This window comes from Pongo pygmaeus, chromosome 13, assembly GCF_028885625.2.
Source record: "Pongo pygmaeus isolate AG05252 chromosome 13, NHGRI_mPonPyg2-v2.0_pri, whole genome shotgun sequence".
Taxonomy (NCBI): Eukaryota; Metazoa; Chordata; class Mammalia; order Primates; family Hominidae; genus Pongo; species Pongo pygmaeus.
Window position 1 is genome coordinate 115,850,308 of NC_072386.2, and position 27,604 is coordinate 115,877,911.

Below are 27,604 nucleotides of genomic sequence, written 5' to 3' on the forward strand. Positions count from 1 at the left end.
GCGGAGGTTGCGGTGAGCCAAAGTTGTGCCACTGCACTCCAGCCTAGGCAACAGAGTGAGACCCTGTCTCAAAAAAAAGAAAAAGGAAAAAAAGGTAAAGGGATAATCTGCTTAGAATTTCTTGGAGAAAAAAATTCAAATGGAAGAAGATGCTGTTATGCTGTTGTTGTTTAGATATTTTTCTTTTTTTTTTTTTTTTTTTAGAAACTGATGTTTATGGCCAGGCACGGTGGCCATAAACACACACACCTGTAATCCCAACACTTTGGGAGGCCAAGGCGGGCAGATGACGAGGTCAGGAGATCGAGACCAACCTGGCCAACATGACGAAACACTGTCTATACTAAAAATACAAAAATTAGCATGCCTGTAATCCCAGCTACTCAGGAGGCTGAGGCAGGAGAATTGCTTGAAACAGGAAGTCAGAGGTTTCAGTGAGCCGAGATCGCGCGACTGCACTCCAGCCTGGCGAAAGAGCGAGACTGTCTCAAACAAAAAAAAAAGAAACTGATGCTTATTTTCCATCAACCTTATTTCCATGTTGCTTAAGAGCCCCTGCAAGAACAACTTAAGACCATTCAGTGGTCTGAACGGTGGGAGCTGCAGACCAGTCTTCTGTGGCAGGCTGAGTGCTCCAGTCTTCAGTAGGGAACTGCTGAATAGGCACAGAGGATACCTGCACCCTTCAGACCAGTCTGCAACCTCAGGCTGAGTAACAGTGAACTCAGGAGCTGGAGCAGTCCATTCACCCTGAAATTCCTCCTTGGTCACAGCCTTTTCAGCAGCAGCTTGCTCTTCTTTTTCAATCTCTTCAGGATCTCTGTAGAAGTAGAGATTAGGCAGGCTGGGCGCGGTATCTCACGCCCGTAATCCCAGCACTTTGGGAGGCCAAGGCGGGCGGATCATGAGGTCAGGAGATTGAGACCATCCTGGCTAACACGGTGAAATCCTGTCTCTACTAAAAATACAAAAAATTATCTGGGTGTGGTGGCAGGCACCTGTAGTCCCAGCTACCCGGGAGGCTGAGGCAGGAGAATGGCAAGAACCCAGGAGGCAGAGGTTGCAGTGAGCCGAGATCGCGCCACTGCACTCCAGCCTGGGCGACAGAGCGAGACTACATCTCAAAAAAAAAAAGAAGTAGCGATCAGGCATGACCTCCCACAGGTGTTCACAGGAAATGGTGCCACATATGTGTAGAATTTCCCAAGCCAGCATCCACCACATCAAACCCACTGAGCCAGCTCCCTTATTGTTGCATGGGATGGCAATGTCCACATAGTGCAGTGGAGAATCTGTGTTACACAGAGCAATGGTAGATAGGTTAACATAAGATGCCTCTGTTTGAGGCTGGTGGTCAGCCCTGGGGTCAGTAACCACAAAAAGCTGTGGCTCCCGGAAGGAGCCTGGATCTGGTTAGTGAGGTTCCAGAAGTGAAGTGGCCAGCAATTGGAGTGGCTCCGGTGGCAGCAGCAAACTTCAGCACAACCCTCTGGCCAGTATTCCTAGGGGATATAACACTGGCATCAGCAGGGTTTTCAATGGCAACAATGGCATGAGCTGCCAGCAGAAGCTTCTCCCAGGTCCTCTTCAGATTTGTGATGTAGATGCCATCACTTTTCCTTTTATAGATGTACTGTTCCATCTGGAAGTCAAGATTGGTGCCACCTAAGTGGGTTCCTACTGCAAGGAACTTAAGGACATCCTCCTCCTTCATTTGCAGGACAGCAAGGGCTCCGGACATTGTGAAAGTTTCCCTTTAAGTTATGATGGGAATCCAGAACAACCCCATAAGGACCCCTCTGTGGGTAGCATAGAAAACTGTTTGGCTGTTTCTCTTTCTTTCTGTTTTTTGGTTTTTTTTTTTTTTTTTTGAGACAGGCTGTCGCCTTTTTTTTTTTTTCTGTCGCCTAGGCTGGAGTGCAGTGGCACAATCTCGGCTCACTGCAACCTCTGCCTCCTAGGCTCAAGCAGTCCTCCCACCTCAGCCTCCCAAGTAGCTGGGATTACAGGCGTTCATCTCTACACCTCGGTAATTTTTGTGTTTTTAGTAGAGACGGGGTTTCACCATGTTGGTCAGGCTGGTCTCGAATTCCTGACCTCAGTTGATCGGCCCACCTCGGCCTCCCAAAGTGTTGGGATTACAGGCGTGAGCCACTGCATCCAGCCACAATTCACTTTTAATCTCTGAACCTCAGTAATTGGGAATAAATCCTATTCAAGATACCTTCTCAGAAGTGGGAAGGAAGACGAATAGGGAGATGGATGTAAATGTTCTTCATAAACTGTAAAGTGCTTAAAAGGAAGGTCTCACCGGCATTCATTACTTCCCTTGCTGATGCATCAGTAAAGATGTCAGTGGTGTGCTGTTCTAGTGAAAACAGGTGGCAGTCCTCACATTACCACACTATCTGACAGCAGGAAGCTCCCTCCTGCAGACCTACCTCATTGAGTGAACATCATTCTTCACATCCACAGCAGAGAGAAAAGAAGAAAGCATGCGTCAGAGTGTTGGGCGAGCTTTTAGGAGAGGAGTTAGACACTTCCAGTGGTTTGGTATGGAGATGGGGTAACAGAGCTTGATGACTGGAATGCATTCTTAGTCTTCCTTGCAAGAAACAAGAGATCTGGGTTCCTGGTTTTTCCATTTTATGTGGGGTAGTTATTTTAACTTCTCTGGGCCTTGATTTCCATTTTTAAAAACAGATCTCATGCCAGGCACAGTGGCTCACACCTGTAATCCCAGCACTTTTGGCGGCGGAGGCGAGTGAATCATTTGAGGTCAGGAATTTAAGACCAACCTGGCCAACATGGTGAAACCCTGTCTCTATGAAAAATACAAAAATTAGCCAGGCATGGTGGTGCGCACCTGTAATCCCAGGTACTCAGGAGGCTGAGGCAAGAGAATTGCTTGAACCTGGGAGGCGGAGGTTGCAGTGACCTGAGATCATGACACTGCACTCCAGGCTGGGCGACAGAACAAGACTCCATCTCAAAATAAGTAAATAAATAAAAATAGAAATAGAAAATAAATCTCAGGCAGCCCGGCACAGTGGCTCACGCCTGTAATCCCAGCACTTTGGGAGACTGAGGTGGGTGGATCATGAGGTCAGGAGTTCAAGACCAGCCTGGCCAAGATGGTGAAACCCCGTCTCTACTAAAAATGCAAAAAAAATTAGCTGGGTGTGGTGGCGGGCATCTGTAATCCCAGCTACTTGGGAGGCTGATGCAGAGAATTGCTTGAACCCGGGAGGCGGATGTTGCAGTGAGCCGAGATCATGCCACTGCACTCCCCCAGCCTGGGCGACAGAGCAAGCCTGTCTCAAAAAAAAAAAAGAAAATAGATCTCAGGCATTCCACATTCTCAAATGTGATTTCTAGTCTAAAAGCATAGGTTCACCAGGCACGGTGGCTCATGCCTGTAATCCCAGCACTTTGGGTGGCCAAGGCAGGTGGATCATCTGAGGCTAGGAGTTCAAGACCAGCCTGGCCAACATGGTGAAATGCTGTCTCTACTCAAAGTACAAAAATTAACCATACGTGGTGGCCACGCCTATAATCCCAGCTACTTGGGAGGCTGAGGCAGGACAATTGCTTGAACCCAGGAGGCAGAGGTTGCAGTGAACTGAGGGCGCCACTGTATTCCATCCTGGGCGACAAATCGAGACTCCATCTGTAAATAAATAAATAAATAGGTCCCACAGTGAAAACTGGTTGCTATTTGCCCACAAACCTCTTCCAATTTTTCTTGTTGATGTGCCACTCCAGCATGGCACCTTGAAACAGAGCTAGCCAGAAAACACCGGGGACATCAGAGCATTCTGCAGCTGTGAGCAGAAATGTACATGGAGATGCACATGGACACATGGCAGAGCTAACCTGGTCTTGGTTTTCTTTCCTGAAGGAGAGCAGAATGACTGAATATCCCTAAACTTCTCTTTGGCAGACAGTCAATGGGGATTTTTCCACTAAAGTGGGAACTCACAAAGACTCCATATGTTTGAAAGAGCTGCAGACCTTGAATTCCATTTTGTCAATAAATTTTGGTTATGGTTTCAAGTAGCTAAAATATTCCTTTCACCAACTTGGCCTTTCACCTGTATTAGCACACCCTCTGAACAGTTCTGTCTGCACAGTAGGTAGTACTATCCTCATTCTATAGATGAGGAACTAGGGTTCAGAGTGGGTAACTTGCCAAATGTCAGAGTTAGATGGTTAGTGCTGGACCCTGGATTTTTTTTTTTATTTTTTTGACAGTCTTGCTCTGTTGCCCAGGCTGGAGTGCAGTGGCATGATCTCGGCTCACTGCAACCTCCACCTCCTGAGTTCAAGCGATTCTCCTGCCTCAGCCTCCTGAGTAGCTGGGATTACAGGCACACGCCCAGCTGATTTTTTTTTTTTAGACAGAGTCTTGCTCTGTTGCCCAAGCTGGAGTGCAGTGGCATGATCTTGGCTCACCACAACCTCTGCCTCCCGATTCAAGTGATTCTCCTGCCTCAGCCTCCTGAGTAGCTGGGACTATAGGTGTGCACCACCGTGCCTGGCTAATTTTTGTATTTTTAGTAGAGATGGGGTTTCACTATGTTGGCCAGGCTGGTCTCGAACTCCTGACCTCGTGATCTGCCCCCTTGGCCTCCCATAGTGCTGGGATTACAGGCATGAGCCACTACACCCAGCCTGGAGCTTGGATTTTACCCCAAGTATGTTTGATCTCTTCCCACTAAGCTACCATAGCTCTATACTCCAGGAGCTCCTGTTTCTAACCTGCGCTGTTTTCTCTATTTCCTAGGACACAGAGACAGTTTCAGAGACTGGAGTTCTTTGAAACAGACATAAGAGAGCAAGCCACCTCTCTATTTTCAGGAAAGATACAGAGAACCTATGGTTATGAACTAAAACAAAGATAATGTAGATTCTGAATATGTCTAGAGACATTGTTCATTTATAGTCAGGAATAGCTTTACCCTTGACAGAGAACTTTGTGCCAGCTGCTGGGTGCTGAGCACTTTTATTTACATTATATTATGTATTCCCCACCACAATTACAACATACATCTTTTTTTTTTTTGAGACGGATCCGGCTCTGTCACCCAGGCTGGAGTGCAGTGGCACTATCTCGGCTCACTGCAACCTCCGCCTCCCAGATTCAAACAATTCTCCTGCCTCAGCCTCCTGAGTAGCAGGGATTACAGGCGCCCACCACCACGCCTAATTTTTGTATTTTTAGTAGAGACGGGGGGGGGGGGGGGGTTCACTATATAGGCCAGGCTGGTCTCGAACTCCTGACCTCGTGATCCGCCCGCCTCGGCCTCCCAAAGTGCTGGACTTATAGGCGTGAACCACCGCGCCCAGCCTATGATAGAAATCTTATTAGCTCCATGGTTACAAACAGACAACCCTGAGGCCTGGAGGAAAGTAACTTCAGAACAGATACTCTCCTGGCTGAACTTTTTATTTATTGCACTTTTGGCAGTCGTCCCTAGTTGTCTTTTTGTTTGATCTCTCTCTAGTTAAGACTTGCTCCTGGAGGCTAAGGGTGGTGGTGTCTGGCTCAGCATAGCACCCGCCATAATTACAAATGGCAATTATGGAATGAATCAGCTGTTTAAAGCACCAAATCTTGAGCTGGCCCGAAGACTGCGCAGGAGGATTGCATGCTCAACTCTCCCTTTGAGAAACTGTTAACAATCGTTGTAACTGGAAATGTAACTGTTATGCCCTCCCCTCCTTTTATTTATTTTTTTTTTTTTGAGAGGGAGTTTTTGCGCTGTTGCCCAAGCTGAAGTGTGGTGGCGCCCGGCCCTGTTAGCCCCTTATAGAGTAGATCAGCTGCCGCAGGAATCTAGGTTCCCCAAATGGACGCCCGAACCCGGCATTGCGCAAATCGTTTCCAAGTAGCCCCGGCTTATTTATCCCGTCCGGGAGGGAGGGACCCAGGGAAGGCCCAGCCCACTTGGTTCCCGAGAAATGCACAGCCTGGCGTCCACTCCCGGTCTAGGAGACCCATCCACGGCCAGCCCAGGAAGGCAGCGCCGGGCCCTGGGGGCGGAGCAGGGAAGAGGGTGCGGTTGGCCTGGACGCTCTTCCGGGTCCTGGGAGGAGGGCCCGGGCCTAAGCCCCGCCCCTCCGGGGCGGAGTCACGGCTCGCGACTGGCCTAAGTCGCTGCAGGTAATGAGGTCCCGGGCTGGAGGGTAGGGGCGAGGGTCCCCGCATACCGAGTCTATCACAGTCTCGGGCAGCGGTCTGAATCTTTTAGGGGAGTGGGCCCAAGCCGGGTGCAAAGAACGGGGAAGGGCCTTCCCTGGCTCCGTCCCGGCCACTTTGACCGAATCAGCCTGTTCTTTCCCGACCCCGTCTCCTATCCCGTAGAACTGCCACGTGGGGATGAGATTTGCTGGGCGGGTAGCGGCGGCGGCTGCTGCGGGAGGTCCCGCCCACGTGAAGCCAGCCTAACTGAGCTCTGGACTTTGGGGACAGCTGTCAGTGGCCTAGGCCGCAGGTGAGATTTATCCATTCATCTCTCAATCTATTTTCTTTCTTCATTCACTAGCCACTCCCCGACTTCTACTCTATGCCAGGTCCATTGGTAGGTACTCGGAATGGATCTGACAGGCCCAGCCCTCTAGGAACTTAGTCCAGTGGAATTTAACCTAGAATCTAGTCTAGAAGCCTTAAATAGATAAACATTCCAAATGATTCCTGCAATGGTGGTGGCTAATACCTTCAGAGCCCAGTGGGTGTGAGAAGGAAGTAACTTGGAAGTGGGTGGAAGAGAAAAGGGCAAATCAGGGAAGGTTTCACCAGGGAAGGGACTTTTGAACTGGGCTTTGAAGGTTAACTAGGAGTTTGCAAATTTCCCAGAAGGGAAGCTATATTACAAATAGGGGAAGCAGAACAGGCTGCAAAATTATGAAAAGGCCTGCCATATTACAAGAACAGCAAAAAAACCAATAATGCAAGAGATTGTGGAGGTGAGTTCACAGGAAAAAAGCTCGACAGCAGAAGGCCTTACTTTCTGTGCTATGTTGAGGCCAAGATTTATCCTAGAGCTCAGTATTTGTCAGCTTCTTTAAATATTTTGTCCTTTGAGCGGAGAGCAGTGGCTCATGCCTGTAATCCCAGCTTTTTAGAAGGCTGAGGTGGGAGAATTGCCTGAGGCTAGGAGTTCGAGACCAGCCTGGACAACAAAGCGAAACCTCCATTTCTATTTTTTTTCTTTTTTTTGAGATGGAGTCTTGCTCTGTCGCCAGGCTGGAGTGCAAGTGGCACAATTTCGGCTCACTGCAACCTCCGCCTCTTGGGTTCAAGCAATTCTCACGCCTCAGCCTCCTGAGTAGCTGGGGCTACAGGTGTGTGCCACAACGCCCAGCTAATTTTTTTTTGTATTTTTAGTAAAGATGGGGTTTCACCATGTTAGCCAGGATGGTATCGATTTCCTGACCTCATGATCCGCCCGCCTCGGCCTCCCAAAGTGCTGGGATTACAGGCATGAGCCACCGCTCCTGGCCCCGTTTCTATTTTTAATTAAAAAATAAATAAATGGCCGGGCTCAGTGGCTCACGCCTGTAATCCCAGCACTTTGGGAGGCCGAGGCGAGCCAAGTTCAAGATCAGCCTGGTGAACATAGTGAAACCCCGTCGCTACGAAAAATACAAAAAAAATTAGCCGGGTGTGGTGGCACTTGCCTATAGTCCCAGCTTACTCTGGAGGCTGAGGCAGGAGAATAGCTTGAACCCGGGAGGGGGAGGTTGCAGTGAGCCGAGATCCTGCCACTGCACTCCAGCCTGGGTGACAGAGTGAGACTCCATCTCAATAAATCAATCAATAAATAAAGCTGCTGCCCTGGCGCAGTGACTCACGCCTGTAATCCGAGCACTTTTGGAGGCCAAGACGGGCAGATCATTTGAGGTCAGGAGTTTGAGACCAGGTTGACCAACATGATGAAACCCCGTATCTGCTAAAAATACAAAAATTAGCCAGGCATTGTGGCGGGCGCCTGTAATCTGAGCTACTCGGGAGGCTAAGGCAGGAGAATTGCTGGAACACAAGAGGCGGAGGTTACAGTGAGCCAAGATTGTGCCACTGCGCTCCAGCCTGGGTGACAGAGTGAGACTCCATCTCAGAAAAAATAAAAATAAAAAATAAAGCCAGGCGTGGTGGCTCATGCCTGTAATCCCAGCACTTTGGGAGGCTGAGGCGGGCAAATCACCTGAGGTCAGGAGTTAGTGACCAGCCTGGCCAGCATGGTGAAACCCCGTCTCTACTAGAAAAGCTAGAAAAATGAGCTGGGCGTGGGTGGGCACCTGTAATCTCAGCTACTCAGGAGGCTGAGAAAGGAGAATCATTTAAACCTGGGAGGGGAAGGTTGCAGTGAGTGGAGATCGCACCACTGCACTCCAACCTGTGCAACAGAGTGAGATTCTATCTAAAAATAATAATAATAATAAAGATAAATACATAGGCCAGGCCGGTGGCTCACACCTGTAATCCCAGCACTTTGGGAGGCCAAGGCGGGTGGATCAGCTGAGGTCAGGAGTTTGAGACCAGCCTGACCAACATGGTGAAACTCCATCTCTACTAAAAATACAAAAATTAGCTGGGCGTAGTGGCACATGCCTGTAATCCAAGCTACTCGGGAGACTGAGGGAGGAGAATCGCTTGAACCTGGGAGGCAGAGGTTGCCATGAGCCGAGATCGTGCCATTGCACTCCAGCCTGGGCAACGAGAGCGAAACTCCATCTCAGATAAATAAATAAATAAATAATAAAAATAAAGATGAAAAGTTGGTGGTGCTTATTCAAATCAATCAGGCCTAGAAATTAGTACATTCAACAGGAAAGGTTTAAAAAGGAGGTTGAATTGATTAAGATGATAATCATAAGTGTCTAAAAAGTGCCTTTCTTTCTTATGCATAGGGCACCATGAAGCAGCTGCCAGTCTTGGAACCTGGAGACAAGCCCAGGAAAGCAACATGGTCTGTAAGGAAGGATCCAGACACAGAAAAGCATGAGTTTTTGTTTCATTTATAAGTAGTTTACTAACATATTTGATCATCAGCAAAAAAGGGTAGAGATGAAACTGTCTGCAGTTTCTGGTAATTAGACTCAAACTGTCTGAGAAGGTCTTCAGAGGAAAGATAGGGGGGCAGTAATTATCACAGAGCAGATGTTAATTTTATTAAAATCCATTTACCAGAAAGAGTAAGGCACTGACCATCTGGCATCCTCAGCTCCAATGCTGTGTCTTCCCCCGAGCTCTGACTCATTTTTAAGATTTTTAGGATATTAGATTTGGATTAAACTGGCTTCACTATTTCTTGGCTGTTTGTTCAAATAACCCTTTATTCAACAACCAACATTGGCCTGATGGGGGCAGCTGCTCTGTGGGTGCTGGAGGTAGAATTGTAAATAGTCTCTGTGTACTGGGTACTACAGACTAAGCAGGTGATGGTGATAAAATGTGATCTGCTCTGAGTCAGGGCCCACAGAAGGTTGTAGAGAGGTGGCAGTTCTTCAACAGGACCTTGAAGGAGAGACTCCAGACTGGCTTCCACGCATCTGTCTTGCTCTGTACCCAGAATACAGCCAATCATGGCATTTCCTAGTTTAAAACCCTTTTGTGCCTCCCTGTTGGTGTTGGGATAAAAATCAGACTCTTGGGCTGGGCATGGTGGCTCATGCCTGTAATCCCAGCACTTTGGGAGGCCAAGGCGGGTGGCTCAGCATGGTGGCTCATGCTGTAATCCCAGCACTTTGGGAGGCCAAGGAGGTCAGGAGTTTGAGACCAGCCTGACCAATATGGTGAAACCCCATCTCTACTAAAAATACAAAAATTAGCTGGCATGGTGTTGTGCAACTGTAGTCCTAGCTACTAGGGAGGCTAAGACAGGAGAATTGCTTGAATCCGGGAGGCGGAGGTTGCAGTGAGCCGAGATCATGCCACTGTACTCCAGCATGGGCCACAGAGCAGGAATCCATTTCGAAAAAAAAAAAAAAAAGGCCGGGCGCGGTGGCTCACGCCTGTAATCCCAGCACTTTGGGAGGCCGAGGCGGGCGGATCACGAGGTCAGGAGATCGAGACCACTCTGGCTAACATGGTGAAACCCTGTCTCTACTAAAAATACAAAAAATTAGCCGGGCGTGGCGGTGGGCACCTGTAGTCCCAGCTACTCGGGGGGCTGAGGCACTCTAGCCTGGGCGACAGAGCGAGACTCCATCTCAAAAAAAAAAAAAAAAAAATCAGACTCCTGACCAGGCGCAATGGCTCATCTATAATCCTAGCACTTTGGGAGGCTGAGGTGGGTGGATCACTTGAAGCCAGGAGTTTGAGACCAGTCTGGCCAACATGGCAAAACCTCGTCTCTACTAAAAATACAAAAATTAGCCGGGAGTGGTGGTGCATGCCTGTAATCCCGGCCACTCAGGAGGCTGAGGCAGGACAATTGCTTGAACCTGGGAGGTGGAGGTTGCAGCAAGCCGAGATGGTGCCACTGCACTCCAGGCTGGGCAACAGAGGGAGACTCCGTCTCAAACAAACAAATTAGACTTCTTAAACTGGCCCAATGGTCCCTGCAAAATGTTTCTGCCTGTATTTCCAACCTCAAATCCCATGACTTGTTCCTTTGTTCTCTTTCTCTTCTTTATTGTGCCCTGTGCACTGTTCCACTCAGGAGCTGTTCATGCTGGTCTCTTTGCCTGGACTGCCCTTTCCCTCCACTTTTTGTCCCTCTCTTTTCCCAGCTTATTTTATTTTAGAGACAAGGTCTTCCTCTGTGGCACCCAGGCTGGAATGCAGTGGTAAAATTGTGGCTCTTTATAGCCTCGACCTCCTGGCCTCAAGTAACCTTCCCGTCTCCATCTCCCAAGTAACTGGGACTGTTGGTGTGTACTACCATGCCCAGCTGATTTTTTCTTTTTTCTTTCTTTTTTTTTTTTTTAGAGACCCAGTCTTGCTATGTTGCCCAGGCTGGTCTCAAACTCCTGGGCTCAGGCGATCCTCCCACTCTAGCCTCCCAAAGTACTGAGATTACAGGTGTGAGCCACCACACCTGGCCTACCCAGCTAATTTCTACTCATACTTCAGGTCTCTCTCCAAATGGTGCTTCTTCAGGAAGCCTTCTCTCACCACCCTATCTCCCTGGCTCCTTACAGAGTGAGACCCTCCTAAGACATGCATGTCCTCATACTATATATTCTGTACTCCTTTCTACCACAATTGAAGTGAAACAGATAGTTGTGAAACTGTTGAATGTTTCTTTTCCCAACTAGTCTGTAAGGGCTATCAAGGCAGGGACTTTTTTTTGTTATATCCACCATCTCTGGATGGCTGTGTGCTTTTGGTAAATTACTTAACCTTTCTAAGCTTCAGTTCCTCCGTTGTAGAACTCAGATGATGGTAACAGCTGTCATCCTCAAGGGGTTTTTTTAGTTTTTGTTTTTGTCTTTGAGACGGAGTCTCACTCTGTCGCCAGGTTGGAGTGCAGTGGCACGATCTCGGCTCACTGCAACTTCCGCCTCCTGGGTTCAAGCGATCCTGCCTCAGCCTCCCAAGTAGCTGGGACTGTAGGTGTGGGCCACCACACCCAGGTAATTTTTGTATTTTTAGTAGAGACGGGGTTTCATCATGTTGCCCAGGATGGTCTCAATCTCTTGACCTCATGATCTGCCTGCCTCGGCCTCCCAATGTGCTGGAATTACAGGCGTGAGCCACTGCGCCTGGCCCTCAAAGGGGTTTTGTGTAGATTAAGTGACATCAGAATAGAGATCTGAATGGGAAACAGATTTGGCAACCACTGATGAATATATAGATGAGTGATAATTGAAGTTATCACTACAGATAACATTAATCAGGTAAGCAAATATAAAGTGAGGAAAAGAGAATCTTGAGAATGACTGAGAGTCAGGAGGTGGCTGGTAGGAAAGGAGTCGGAGAAGGAAGCAGAAAGGACAACCAGAAAGGTGAGTGCAGAACCAAAGGAAGGGATGTGGGAAAGACAGGCTGGGAGAAAGGCACAGGAAGTGGGGAGAGGTCAGGAGTCCCAAACACCAGAGAGGTCAAATAAGACAGGGCCCGAAAAACAGCTACAGAATTTTCTTTTCCAATCAGGAAGCTTCAAGTGTGTTTTCTCAGTCAGCATTCAGAATCACTGTGGAGAGTGGAATGGGCTGGGCGCGGTGGGCGCGTCCCTAGCACTTAGGGAGACCAGGGCAGAAGGATTGCTTGAGGCTGGGAGTTCAAGGCTGGACAACATAGTGAAACCCCATCTCTACTAAAAATACAAAAATTAGCCAGGCATGGTGGTGCGCGCCTGTAGTCCCAGCTACTCGGGAGGCTGAGGCAGGAGAATCACTTGAAGCCTGGAAGTGGAGGTTATGGTGAGTCAAGATTGCACCACTGCACTCCAGCCTGGGCAACAGAGCAAGACTCCGTCTCAAAAAAAAAAAAAAAAGAGAGAGAGAGAGATAGTGGAATGATCGAATCCTGTATGTGATTTTTCAGAGTGCTAGCTTTGGCTTCCATCAGATTGAGCTTTGGGGGTAATCTGGAAAAGCTCTGAAATCAATAAATTCTGGATAATTTTTTTGATGGAGAGGAATCACTGGCTAGTGGCAAGAGCCCCAGGGCTGTTGGTACCATGTGGTGGCACATAAAGCTCTCGCCACCATTTATTTAGTCCTTCCCTGCCCTGTTTTGACGTCTTGTCTTAGTCTTCACAATCATCTTTTGCAGTAAGAACTGTTGCTGTCCAGCCAGGCATGGTGGCTCATGCCTGTAATCCCAGCAATTTGGGAGGCCGAGGCGGGCGGATCACCTGAGGTGGGGAGTTCGAGACCAGCCTGACCAACATGGAGAAACCCCATCTCTACTAAAAATACAAAATTAGCTGGGCGTGGTGGCACATGCCTGTAATCCCAGCTGCTAGGGAGGCTGAGGCAGGAGAATCGCTTGAACCTGGGAGGCAGAGGTTGCAGTGAGCCGAGATCGCGCCATTGCACTCCAGCCTGGGCAACAAGAGCAAAACTCCATCTTAAAAAAAAAAAAAAGAACCATTGCTGTCCTCATTTCACAAACGAGTAAACTAAAGTTCAGAAAGGTTAAGTGACTTCCAAAAGGTCACACATCTAGGAAGTACCTGAGCTAGAATTTGAACCAGATCTGTCTGAATTCACACACCATGTTCACAGCCACCATCCTGTACCAAGACCCATCACTGAACATTTCTGGAGGCCAGTTTCCCTATCTACCAAATGGGGAAAAATAAGCCCAGTGCATTCCTACCAGATTACTGTGAAATGAAGACAGTGACAAAATTGAAAAGCCAAAGACTGTGTGCAAAGGGGAGGTACTATTATTAATCAGAGAAGTGCTGCTTTGTTAGGTACAATTTAAAGTGTCTGCATAAGGCCCTTCATTCTGGTGAATATTTCATGAGGAATGGAAAGAACACACTATTGCGTTTATTCTCTGCTCAGGCCTCCTGAATACATCCTTCCTTTGACAGGTACACCTTGACTCTCCCTGGAGACAGCCCCTGTGCTCGAGTTGGCCACAGCTGTTCATATTTACCCCCAGTTGGTAATGCCAAGAGAGGGAAGGTCTTCATTGTTGGGGGAGCAAATCCAAACAGAAGCTTCTCAGACGTGCATGCCATGGATCTGGGTAAGACCAGCAGCTGTGGAGTACATGCCCTGTGGCCAGAGAACAGGGCTGTGTGCTGCTAGCCATGAGCAGGGCATTCCTAAAAACACCAGCAGGGTTTTCCTATAAGAAAAAATGGCCAGGGCCAGGTGCGGTGGCTCATGCCTCTAATCCCAGCACTTTGGGAGGCCAAAGTGGGTGGATCACCTGAGGTTAGAGTTCGAGACCAGCCTGACCAATATGATGAAACCCCGTCTCTACTAAAAATACAAAAAAATTAGCCGGGTGTGGTGGTGGGCACCTGTAGTCCCAGCTACTCGGGAGGCTGAGACAGGAGAATTACTTGAACTGGGGAGATGGAAGTTACAGTAAGCCAAGATCATGCCACTGCACTCCAGCCTGGGCGACAGAGCAAGACTCCGTCTCAAAAAAAAAAAGAAAAAAGAAAAAGTGAGCATCACTGACAGATCCTAATGTTTCTTAGCAGGCCCCTGGCACACATTCATCTGACCAGTACCTCGTTGTTTAGGGGGAGAGAACCCTTATGGAGCCCTGGTTGTCCAGCCATTTATTCATCAAATATTTCTGTAGGATACATTGATGACTCCCACCACTCATTCTATTCACATATCCAATATATCACCAAGCTCTATGTATCTCTTATTTTTGTTTTTTTGTTTTGTTTTGTTTTTTTGAGATGGAGTTTCGCTCTTATTGCCCAGGCTGGAGTGCAATGGCGCGATCTTCACTCACTGCAACCTCTGCCTCCCAGGTTCAAGTGATTCTCCTGCCTCAGCCTCCCCAAGTACTTGGGATTACAGGCATGCGCCACCATGCCCAGCTAATTTTTTTTTTTTTTTAGACGGAGTCTCACTCTGTCGCCAAGGCTGGAGTACAGTGGCGCAACCTTGGCTGACCGCAACGTGTGCCTTCCGGGTTCAAGCGATTCTCCTGCCTCAGCCTCCTGAGAAGCTGGGATTACAGGCGCCCACCACTACGCCCAGCTAATCTTTTGTATTTTTAGTAGAGACTGGGTTTCACCATGATAGCCAGGATGGTCTCGAACTCCAGACCTCGTGATTCGCCCTCCCCGGCCTCCCAAAGTGCTGGGATTACAGGTGTGAGCCACCACGCCCAACCTGCATGTCTCTTATCTTTATCCATGTCTGTCCATTTCCACTACTACTACTGTAGTCCAAGCCACTGTTATCTCTCAACTAGACTTACAATAGCCTCCTCACCGGCCTCCCTGCTTCCAAGTTTACCCACTATACAGTGCATTTTCTGTACCTAGCCAGTGAATATCATCTAAAATGCGAATCTGACCACCATGTCACTCCCTATTTCAGACCTTTCTCAACCTCCCTTCTTTTTTTTTTTTTTTGAGACCAAGTCTTGCTCTGTTGCCCAGGCTGGAGTGCAGTGGCGCCACAAACTCGGCTTACTGCAACCTCTGCCTCCTGGGTTCAAGCAATTCTCCTGCCTCAGCCTCCTGAATAGCTGGGACTACAGGTGTGCGCCACCACGCCCAGCTAATTTTTGTATTTTTAGTAGAGATGGGGTTTCACCATGTTGATCAGGCTGGTCTTCAAATCCTGACCTCGTGATCCTCCCACCTCGGCCTCCCAAAGTGCTGGAATTACGCATGTGAGCCACCGCACCAGCCTTTTTTTTTTTTGAGGCAGTGTGTCACTCTGTCACCCAGGCTGGAGTGCAGTGGCACAATCTTGGCTCACTGCAACCTCTGCCTCCCGGGTTCAAGCGATTCTCCTGCCTCAGCCTCCTGAATAGCTGGGATTACAGGTGCGTGCCACCAGCCTGGCTAATTTTTGTATTTTTAGTAGAGATGGGGTTTCACCATGTTGGCCAGGCTGGTCTCAAACTTCTGACCTCAAGTGATCTGCCTGCGTCAGTCTCCCAAAGTGCTGGAATTACAGGCGTGAGCCACCGAGCCTGGCCCCAACCTCATTTCTTGGCTCTCTCCAACCCACATTTGCTGCACTGGATACCCTTCAGTTCCTTGAACACAGCTTGAGCTCTCTGGCCTCCACACCTTTGCACACACAGATCCCGCTGCTGGGAATGTTTTTCCCTTTTCTTATCATCTGGCTACTCTGTATCTTTCAGATTTCAGATTAAATGTCACTTCTACCAGGAACCTTTCCTGTTACCTCTGGACTCGTTCAGGCACTACATGACTCTGTATGTCCGTAGTCTCATGTGCTCTTCCATCCTGTCTGCCTTCACAGCCCTATCACATGTGATTGTTTCTTGTCTGTCTGCCCCACAAGAACATAAGCTCCTTAGAAACACACAGCATATTTTCCTCATCATTGTATTCCAGACACTACCACAGGGCTTAGTACAGAGTGGGTGCTCTATAAGTATTTAAATGAATGAATGAATGAACCTGCTAATAAGAAACAACTGGGGCCAGGCACAGTGGGAGGCCTGTAATCCCAGCACTTTGGGAGGCTGAGGTGGGCGGATCACGAGGTCAAGAGATCGAGACCATTCTGGCTAACACGGTGAAACCCTGTCTCTACTAAAAATACAAAAAATTAGCCGGGCGTGGTGGCGGGCACCTATAGTCCCAGCTACTCGGGGAGGCTGAGGCAGGAGAATCGTGTGAATCCGGGAGGCAGAGCTTGCAGTGAGCCGAGATCGTGCCACTGCGCTCCAGCCTGGGCAACAGAGCGAGTCTCCATCTCAAAAGAAAAAAAAAAAAAAGGAAATGATTATTAGCTGGGCGTGGTGACTCACGCCTGTAATCCCAGCACTTTGGGAGGCCGAGGCAGGCAGATCACGAGGTCAGGAGGTCAAGACCATCCTGGCCAACATGGTGAAACCCTGTCTGTACTAAAAATGCAAAAAAAAATTAGCTGGGCGTGATGGCTTGTGCCCATAGTCCCAGCTGAGGCAGGAGAATTGCTTGCATCTGGGAGGCAGAGGTTGCAGTGAGCCAAGATTACGCCACTGCACTCCAGTCTGGCAATGGAGCAAGATTCCATCTCAAAAAAAAAAAAAGAAAAGAAAAAGAAAGAAACGATTATTCTTTGCTCTACACAAGGGCAGATGTTGAACAATGGTGGCCCACTTACGTATTTTGTTAGGTCCATGTAATGTTTCCATATTGTTTTAATCTTAAGTTTTTTTTTTTTTTTGAAATGGAGTCTCAAACTGTCACCCAGGCTGGAGTGCAGTGGCACGATCTTGGCTCACTGCAACCTCTGCCTCCTGGATTAAAGTGATTCTCCTGGGCCGGGCACAGTGGCTCACCATGCTGTAATCCCAGCACTTTGGGAGGCCGAGGCGGGCGGATCACGAGGTCAGGAGATCGAGACTATCCTGGCTAACATGGTGAAAACCCATCTCTACTAAAAATACAAAAAAAAATTAGCCAGGCGTGGTGGCGGGCGCCTGTAGTCCCAGCTACTCGGGAGGCTGAGGCAGGAGAATGGCATGAACCTGGGAGGCAGAGCTTGCAGTGAGCCGAGATCGTGCCACTGCACTCCAGCCTGGGTGATAGGGCGAGACGCTGTCTCAAAAAAAAAAAAAAAAGTGATTCTCCTGCCTCATACTCCCAAGTAGCTGGAACTACAGGCACGTGCCACCATGCCCAGCTAATTTTTGTATTTTTAGTAGAGATGGGGTTTCACCATGTTGGCCAGGCAGGTCTTGAACTCCTGACCTCAAGTGATCCACCCACCTTGGCCTCCCCAAGTGCTGGGATTACATGCGTGAGCTACCACGCCCAGCCTAATCTTAAATTGTTTACCAACCAATTATGCAGAAATCTACATATAAAAATTTAAATGGTTTGGCTTCTCTTGATAATGTTCGAAAATCTATTGTCGGTAGGCCTGCCTGTCTACATGACAACAATTATTTGGAACTGAGCTGCCACCTATCAAGAGGGCTCTTATTCTCCAGTTTGCCACAGTTTTTGTTACTCCTGCCTAGGCATTTGAATTTCTACTCCCTGCACTAAAAAATCAAAGGAAGGCTGGACGAGGTGTAATCCCCGAGCACCTTGGGAGGCCAAGGCGGGCGGATCACTTGAGGTCAGGAGTTCGAGGCCAGCCTGGCCAACATGGTGAAACTCCCCATCTCTACTAAAAATACAAAAATTAGCCAGGCATGGTAGCGCACGCATTTAATCCCAGCTACTTGGGAGGTTGAGGCAGGAGAATCGCTTGAACCTGGGAGGCAGAGGTTGCAGTGAGCCAAGATCGCGCCAGTGTGCTTCCAGCCTGGGCAACAGAGCAAGACTCCATCTCAAAAAAAAAAAAAAAATTCAAAGGTAAATTAAATCACTTCTAGCCCTCAATTACATTAAATTAGCTCAAGTTACATCTTTATTGCAACCTATTAATAGCTTTGTGACCCTGGCTACACCATCTCAACCATCTGGACCTCAGTGCTCTATAAAGTAGGGATAATAACTTGCTTCAGATCTAACAAGATAATGCCTGTAAAGGTCTTGTGTAATTGGTTAACCAAGCAAAATAACTATTAATAATAAAGGTTAGGTATTTTTTTTTTTTTTTTTGAGACGGAGTCTTACTCTGTCACCCAGGCTGGAGCGCGATCTCAGCTCACTGCAAGCTCTGCCTCCTGGGTTCATGCCATTCTCCTGCCTCAGCCTCCCAAGCAGCTGGGACTACAGGCGCCTGCCACCGCGCCCAGCTAATTTTTTGTGTTTTTAGTAGAGACAGTGTTTCACTATGTTAGCCAGGATGGTCTCGATCTCCTGACCTCATGATCCGCCTGCCTCGGCCTCCCAAAGTGCTGGGATTACAAGCGTGAGCCACCGCGCCCAACCAAGGTTAGGTATTACTATTCTGTGAACTTGTCTTAGCCAGCCATCATTTATTCGCAAGTAACAGAATCTCACTTAAACCAGAGGAAAAAGGAATTTATTTAGTCAGATACAGGCATGTTTCTTTCTTTCTTTTTTTTTTTTGAGACAGAGTCTTGCTGTGTTCCCAGACTGGAGTACAGTGGCATAATCTCGGCTCGCTGCAACCTCCGCTTGGTTTACCAAGTAAAATAACCCCGGGTTCAAGCGATTCCCCTGCCTCAGCCTCCCGAGTAGCTGGGACTACAGGCGCATGCCACTATGCTTGGCTAATTTTTTGTATTTTAGTAGAGACGAGGTTTCACCATGTTGGCCAGGATGGTTTCGATCTCCTGACCTCGTGATCCGCCCACCTGAGCCTCCCAAAGTGCTCGGATTACAGGCGTGAGCCACTGCACCCGGCCAACACAGGCGTGTTTGAAAGAATTCAAGGACAGGAAGTAGAGCCCAGCATCATGAGAAAGTGGAAGCACTTGATCTGGTTGGCTCATTCTGGTTTCATTGGCTACCTTCAACCCAATCAGCTAAAGCTACAAAGTCAAAGTGTAGTACAAATATGTCATCTGGGATCTATCCTTGTGGTTGACAAAGTGGGGACAGTTGGCATAGAACGGGGTCTATGGACTAGGCAGACAGCCCCTTAAGTATCTATTATAGAATTTTCTGGAGGTTGACAACATGCCCTTTAAGTGATTCAGTGGTTTTCATTTATGTTTATGGCCCTCTTCTCATGACCCTCCCCAGTGTGCCAACCAATATAACAATTGGCAGCCCCAATCTAGGAACTGGGTGAAATGTTTTCCAGGAAAACACCAGTGGGACTTAGTTACCTGCAAGGGCCTCTTGCCCCGGTATGAACATGCTAGCTTCATTCCCTCCTGCACACCTGACCGTATCTGGGTATTTGGAGGTGCCAACCAATCAGGAAATCGAAATTGTCTACAAGTCCTGAATCCTGGTAAGTAGCCAAAGGTTATTTTATTTACGTACATACAAATAAACGTTCATGCATGTATATATATATGCACACACATATATATATATAAATCCAATTATAATTCCAGTACATTTGGATTATACTAATTACCATTTAACTTTGCTGACATAGAAAATAGGAATTTTAACTTGTAGCATAATCTGAAAACAACAGAATAAAAACAATTGTTGGTAACACATACAATTTTTAACTTGTTAAATGCCAAAGCTGGAAGGGACTTCAGAGAATAGCTATGTCAAGTGGGCAATTCAGGTTTATCAAGGGGAAAGTGACTTTCCTAAAGTCACAAGAGGCCGGGCGTGGTGGCCCATGCCTGTAATCCCAGTACTTTGGGAGGCCGAGGAAGGCGGATCACTTGAGGTCAGGAGTTTGAGATCAGCCTGGCCAGCATGGTGAAACCCCATCTCTATTAAAAATACAAAAATTAGCTGGGCGTAGTGGTGGGCGCCTATAATCCCAGCTATTCAGGAGGCTGAGGTAGGAGAATCGCTTGAACCCGGGAGGCGGAGATTGCAGTGAGCTGGGATCATGCCACTGCACTCCAGCCTGGGCGACAGTGAGACTCTGTCTCAAAAAAAAAAAAGAAAGAAAAAAAAAAAAACTAAAAAAAAAATAAAGTCACAAGAGAGTCAGTGACTGAGCCAGGCTTAGAACCCAAGTCACCTAGATTAGTGGTCCTCCAGTAAAGGAGATTGTGCCCCTGTGGGACATTTGGCCATATCTGGAAACATTCTGGGTTATCACAACTGGGGGTAGGATGGGCTACTGGCTTCTAGGGGGTAGAGGCCAGATATGCTGTATATATATGCTGTCGTGCCTAAGACAGCCACCACAGGGAAGAATTATCTGGTCTAAAATGTCAGTAGTGCCGAAGTTAAGAAACACTGACCTGGATCCTCCTAGTATGTTTCTTTTAGCCAAAAGTACGAAGTTCCTAACTTGTCTCACTGGCAAGATATTTTGTTTGTTTGTTTTGTTTGTTTGTTTTTGTTTTTCATATCTTGCTGTTTCCATCACTGACAGTTTTATCACAGAGGAAGCAGTTTGGGAACATCACTACTGAGAGGAGGTTGCTAAACCACCTGTGGGGAAGTGGACTTGTCTTTTTGCCTTTTGTTTGTTTTTGTTTTTCTCTTTACAAATATTATTTATGTTCATTGTAAAACACTTGAAAAGTACAAATAAGTGGAAAAAGTCATCCACAATCCTATTATATTAAGGCTGTTAACAATTTTCTGTCTTTTTTGTGTGTGTGTGACGGAGTTTCACTCTTGTTGCACAGGCTGGAGTGCAATGGTGTGATCTGGGCTCACCACAGCTTCTGCCTCCCGGATTCAAGCGATTCTCCTGCCTCAGCCTCCCAAGTAGCTGGGATTACAGGCATGCACCACAATGCCTGGCTAATTTTGTATTTTTAGCAGAGATGGGGTTTCTCAATGTTAGCCAGGCTGGTCTCGAATTCTTGATCTCAAGTGATCCGCCCACCTCAGCCTCCCAAAATGCTGGGATTACAGGCGTCAGCCAATGTGCCCGGCCCAGCTTTCTGTCTTTTTCCCGTCTTTTCTCTGTTTTTACAAGCCTGAGATCATACTAAATTTACATGTTCATAACTTTTTCCTTTTAATTTCATAATCCCAGGAGGAATAGGTGGTTTTTTTTTTTTTTGGCTTCAGCAAAATAATTGATTTGTTATTAATAACAATGCTTTGTTAATATAATATCATTTGTTTGTTTTGTTTTGGGTTTTTTTGTTGTTAACTTTTTTTTTTTCGAGGCAGGGTCTCACTCTGTTGCCCAGGCTGGGATGCAGTGGTATGATCACAGCTCACTGCAGCCTCGATCACCCAGGCTCAGGTGAACCTCCTACCTCAGCCTCCCAGGTAGCTGGGACTACAGGTGCTTGCCACCATGCCTAGCTAATTTGTTTGTATTTTTTGTAGAGACAGAGTTTTGCCATGTTGCCCAAGGTGGTCTCAAACTCCTGGGCTCAAGCAATTTGCCTGCCTCGGCCTCCCAAAGTGTTGGGATTACAGACATGAGCCACTGCACCTGGCCAACATCATTTTTAATGGCTGTATCATACTCCATTATATATAAAATACTCCATAATATCATAATTTCTCCATTTATGAACATTTAGTTCTTTTCAGGTTTTTACCATTATAATTAACAAAGCAGTGAACATCTTCATTCAGAAGTGATAGACTGTATTTCAAATTATTTTCTTAGGGTTCCTGCCAAGAAATAAAAAGACTAGGTAAAATACTGTGAACCTTTTCAAAGTTTTGATGCATACTACCAAATTGCTCTCCAGAAAGATTTTTCCAGTTTATCCTCTCTCCAATGGTGTTTAACAGTGTTTCTTTCATTACTGACCAGCACTGAATTTATCAGTTTTAAACACTGCTAATTTGATAGGCAAAAAAACTTGTTCATAGTTTAAATATGCATTCTGGGCCAGCGCGGTGGCTCACACCTGTAATCGCAGCACTTTGGGAGGCTGAGGTGTGCAGATCACCTGAGGTCAGGAGTTCGAGAGCAGCCTGGCCAACATGGTGAAACCCTGTCACTATAAAAATACAAAAATTAGCCAGGCATGGTGGTGTATGCCTGTAGTCCCAGCTTCTGAGGAGGATGGGGCAGGAAAATCGCTTGAACTCAGGAAGCAGAGGTTGCATTGTGCCGAGATCATGCCACAGCCTGAGCAATGAGTGAGACTCCCTCTCAAAAAAGCATTTTTTGACCTGGACATTTTTCACGTGTCAGCCAACTCTCGCTCAGTTCCCTCTATCAACAATATATTTGGGGTGTTGCCCACCTACTACATTTGTTGAGTATTGCCCGATAAAAAAAATATATATAAAAAATATATATTTGTACAATAGTTGGTCAGAGTTCAGGAACTAGGACCAAATTTTGTGTCAAGTATTTAAATTCCTTCAGCACATTTAGACAGTATGTTATCTTTTAATTTGATTTATTTGTTTGGGTATTTATTTCCCATCTTCCCTCCTCTTCCCTGCCCTCCCTCTATGGAACATAAGTGCTTTGAAGGGAAGAGTTTGTTAATTGTTGAATACTCAGGGTACAGAACACTGTCAGAAATAAAGTAGACACGGCCGGGCGTGGTGGCTCATGCCTGTAATCCCAACACTTTGGGAGGACAAGGAGGGCAGATCACAAGGTCAGGAGTTCCAGACCAGCCTAGCCAACATACTGAAACCCCGTCTCTACTAAAAATACAAAAAAAAAATTAGCTGGGCTTGGTGGCAGGTGCCTGTAGTCCCAACTACAGGCTGGGCTTACAGGGAGGCTGAGGCAGGAGAATCGCTTGAACCTGGGAGGTGGAGGTTGCAGTGAGCCAAGATTGCGCCACTGCACTCCAGCCTGGGTGACAGAGTGAGACTCCGTCTCAAAAAAAAAAAAAAAAAAGGAAGAAGAAGAAAGAGATGGAGTAGACACTTGGCAGACCATTTGGCTAATTGTGAAGCCAATTTGTTTGGCGGAGTAGCAGTATGATATGGGGGTTAAGGGCACAGATGAGGGTCTCTGTTTTGCTATGCACTAACCATGACCTTGGACAAGTGATTTAACCTCTCTCTGCCTCTGTTTTCTGTCACATTGGATAATAATAGTTTCTACTTTGTTAATTTGTCAAGGATTTAAATAAACTCAGTATCTGGCACATAATTAATGCTCAGTAATTGTTGTGGTCATTGATGTAGTTAAGGTTTGGCAAAGGGAAATCAGTTCTGGAACCCTGGCCTTTTGAATTTCAACAATGCTATCCATTGAAATAAAATAAAGTGAGAATTTGGAAAGCTGTCAAAGAGGGTGATTTTATTTTATTTATTTTATTTTTTTATTTTTGAGACAGAGTCTCGCTGTGTTGCCAAGGCTGGAGTGCAGTGGCGCGATCTCAGCTCACTGCATCCTCCACCTCTTGGGTTCAAATGATTCTCCAGCCTCAGCCTCCCGAGTGGCTGGGATTACAGGCGCATGCCACCATGCCCAGCTAATTTTTATATTAAGGAGGGTGATTTTCTATCATATCCCTTTTCTCTCCTAGAAAATATAATTTGACATCATGCCCAAGAAATATGAAATATGTACTTAGTTGCATTTGTTACCAAGGCAAGTCCCTCAAATGCTCAGGACTCCTTTGTGATTCTTTGTACTGGTGTTTGAGTTGGCAGCAATACAGCCCTAGGGTCTTCTGGGCCTGGAGGTGACATGTGTACCTTTCTAGCTCCCTCTAAGATCCAAAAGCTCTCCAACATCTGTAACTATAGAGACAGCTACATTTTGCTTTGGATATAGGCTGAGACTTTTTCAGTCTCCAGGTCCCCATTTGAGTCCCACACATATTACAGATGTTTCCTGTGGCATTTTATATATTGGACTCAGACCTTTTACAAAAGACAGAATTTCTTGGTGTGTTATGGTAGAGCAAGTATGGGACTCTGATAGAACTGAGTTCAGGCCTGGCGCGGTAGCTCACGCCTGTAATCTCAGCACTTTGGGAGGCCAAGGCTGGCGGATCACGAGGTCAGGAGCTCGAGACCATCCTGGCTAACACGGTGAAACCCTGTCTCTACTAAAAAAAAAAAAATACAAAAAATTAGCCGGGCATGGTGGCGGGCGCCTGTAGTCCCAGCTGCTCAGGAGGCTGAGGCAGGAGAATGGCGTGAACCCGGGAGGCGGAGCTTGCAGTGAGCCGAGATCGCGCCACTGCACTCCGACCTGGGAGCCACAGCGAGACTCCGTCTCGGAAAAAAAAAAAACAAAAAACTGAGTTCAAACTCCTGCTCTGCTATGCACATATACTATAACCTGCAGGAAAGGATTTAAATGTGCAGAGCTTCAGTTTCCTCATCTAAAAGTAGAGATACTTCCGCTCACTTCCCAGGCTTGAGTGAAGACACCAGGGATGGCAGTGCTTAGAGCAATGATGCTGCCCATTGAGGGTGCTCAATTAATGCATCTGCTTCTGTAAAATCCAGACTTCATCCTTAAAAGAAATAAGCTTTCTATACTTCTATGTAGGTGGTGAAATTTTATTCTCCAGTCAGAGAAGTGGGAATTACATAGATCTTGGTGTTACTGAAACAGTTTAAATTCCAACTCAGCCATTTCTTAGGCATGTCACTTTATCTGTCTCTCTCTCTCTTTCTCTCTCTCTTTCTTTGTCTTACTCTGTAACCCAGGCTGGAGTTGCAGTGATGTGATCTTGGCTCACTGCAGCCTCAACTGCTGCAGGCCCAGTTAATCCTCCCACTGAAGCCTCTCAGGTAGCTGGGACTATAGGCATACGCCACCACACCCAACTAATTTTTTTAATTTTTTTGTAGAGACAGGGTTTTGCCATGTTGCCCAGGCTGGTCTCAAACTCCTGGGCTCAAGTAATCCACCTGCCCCAGCCTGCTAAAGTGTTGGGGTTACAGGCATGAGTCACCAAGCCTGGCTAGCCATGTCACTTTAAAAAAGTGACTTAATCCATCCCTGCTTCAATTCTCTTATCTGTAAAATGGGGAAATTAATATTTGTTTAGCATTTACTGTTTAGTAGGGACTATTATTACTGCTACCAAAATGTAATAGTATTGTCTACTTTTTTTTTTCATTTCTTTTTTTTTTTTTTTCGAGATATGGTCTTACTCTTCTACCCAGGCTAGAGTGCAATGGCACAATCATAGTTCACTGCAGCCTCAAACTCCTGGGCTCAGGCAATCCTCCTGCCTTGGCCTCTCAAAGTTCTAGGGTTACAGGCCTTACAGCCACTGTGCTCAGCCTAATTTTTTTAAATTTTTAATTTATTTTATTTTATTATTATTATTTTTTAAGATGAAGTCTCGCTTTGTCAACCAGGCTGGAATGCAGTGGCATGATCTCAGCTCACTGCATCCTCCACCTCCTGGTTCAAGCGATTCTCCTGTCTCAGCCTCCTGAGTAGCTGGGATTACAGGTCCCCACCACCACACCTGGCTTTTTTTTTTTTCAATTTTTTTTTTATTTTTAGTAGAGATGGGATTTCACCATGTTGGCCAGGTTGGTCTAGAACTCCTGACCTCAAGTGATCCACCCATCTTGGTCTCCCAAAGTGCTGGGATTACAAGCGTGAGCCACTGCACCTGGCTGTTTTTTTGTAGAGACACGATATTGCTTTGTTTCCCAGTCTGGTCACAAACTCCTGGGCTCAAGCAATCCTCCTACCTCGACTTCCCAAACTGCTGAGATTACAGGTGTTAGCTACTGCACATGGCCTGCCTACTTTCTTTTATTGGCCACATTTTCTGGGAAATTTGGCACACTTGGACTCTGGCATCTAGTGGGAATGAATGTTAGCAGATGTTAGAGGGAGCGATAGTGAGCAAAGTAGAAGAGGGTTCAGAGAGGATATTTGAAGGCCTCCAAAACAAATTCACCTCTTTTTTTTCTTTTTTTCTTTTTTTTGAGATGGAGCCTTGCTCTGTCACCCAGGCTGGAGTGCAGTGGTACAGTCTCAGCTCACTGCAACCTTCACCTCCTGGGTTCAAGCGATTCTCCTGCCTCAACCTCCTCAGGAGCTGGGATTACAGGTCCCCACCACCATACCCGGCTAATTTTTTTAGATTTTTAGTAGAGACGGGGTTTTACCCCATGTTGGCCAGGCTGGTCTCGAACTCCTGACCTCAAGTGATCTGCCTGCCTTGGCCTCACAAAGTGCTGGGATTACAGGCATGAGTCACTGCACCCATTCTTGTACTTACGGCTTTGAAATCTTGGGGATTTTGGACTGTCTTGGCAAATCCTAAGTATCATCTTCATTCTTCCTTGATGTTTATGAGTATGAGATCCCTGCCCAAAACTATGCTGGCCCCCCTGGGGATTGGAGTTTGGAAACTGACTTCACTCAGCCCCAGAGTCAAGGTCAGAAGCCCCTCTACCTGGATATTTTAAGTGCCTGCATTCTCTCTGGCCCAGAAACCAGGACGTGGACCACGCCAGAAGTGACCAGCCCCCCACCATCCCCAAGAACATTCCATACATCATCAGCAGCCATTGGAAACCAGCTATATGTCTTTGGGGGCGGAGAGAGAGGTGCCCAGCCTGTGCAGGACACGAAGCTGCATGTGTTTGACGCAAGTATGGACTGGTGGGCACCTTGGGGCTGGTCAGGGCCATCCCTGTTTACAGATTACCTAATATAGGAAACAGAAGTTAGAAAAGGAAAGCCTGACTATCTCACTTCTAGACTTCTTTGTTATATCTTTTAGCTGACATCTTTTTCCCACAGCAAAATTGGCATTTAAAAAGGGATAGTCAGGCCTGGCATGGTGGCTCACACCTGTAATCCCAGAGCTTTGGAAGGCTGAGGCAGGTAGACCACTTAAGGTCAGGAGTTCGAGAACAGCCTGGCCAACATACCGTGTCTCTACTAAAAACACAAAAATTATCCGGGCATGATGGCATGCACCTGTAATCCCAGTTACTCAGGAGGCTGAGGCAGGAGAATAGCTTAAACTCAGGAGGAGGAGGTTTCAGTGAGCCAAGATCAGGCCACTGCACTCAGCCTGGGCAACAGAGCAATACTCCATCTCAAATAAATAAATAAATAAAACTAAAAAGGTAGGCCAGGCATGGTGGCTCACGCCTGTGATCCCAGCACTTTGTGACGCCCAGGCGGGAGGATCACCTGAGGTCAGGAGTTCGAAACCAGTCTGGCCATCATGGCAAAACCCCGTCTCTACTAAAAATACAAAAATTGGCCGGGTGCAGCGGTGGGTGCCTGTAATCCCAGCTACTCGGGAGGCTGAGGCAGGAGAATCACTTGAACCTGGGAGGCGGAGGTGGCAATGAGCCAAGATCGCGCCATTGCACTCCAGCCTTGGCAACAGAGCGAGACTCTATCTCAAAAACTAAATAAAAAAAAGAAAAGGTATAATGATCAAATTAAAAAGTTTAAACCATATAATTTATAAAGTAAAAAAGTAAAAGAATAAGAAAGACAAAAAACAAACAGAAGTAAAAGATTCCCCTTCAGCCTTTCCTTTCCCCACCTCAGGTACATGCCTGGCTGATTTTTTTTTTCTTTTTTTTTTTTTTAAGATGGAGTCTCTCTCTGTTGCCCA

At 46.9% G+C, this 27,604-nt stretch overlaps 1 protein-coding gene and 1 pseudogene across 4 annotated transcripts in view; one reads left to right on the top strand and one right to left on the bottom strand.

Annotated features, from left to right (window-relative positions):
- Positions 1-767: 767 nt before the first annotated feature.
- LOC129043547 (small ribosomal subunit protein uS2-like) lies at positions 768-1,781 on the bottom strand (annotated as a pseudogene).
- Positions 1,782-6,032: 4,251 nt separating this feature from the next.
- The window catches only part of RABEPK (Rab9 effector protein with kelch motifs), a 33,839-nt gene continuing 12,267 nt past the window's right edge, over positions 6,033-27,604 (top strand). The window contains exons 1-6 of one of the 4 annotated variants that reach the window (XM_054501314.2): positions 6,033-6,166; positions 6,368-6,497; positions 8,914-8,972; positions 13,500-13,657; positions 19,303-19,455; positions 26,457-26,618. In XM_054501314.2, coding sequence (XP_054357289.1) covers positions 8,920-8,972; positions 13,500-13,657; positions 19,303-19,455; positions 26,457-26,618 — 526 coding nt within the window. In that variant the 5' untranslated portion in view covers positions 6,033-6,166; positions 6,368-6,497; positions 8,914-8,919. The other 3 variants (XM_054501316.2, XM_054501317.2, XM_063650325.1) reach the window with 3 other exon arrangements.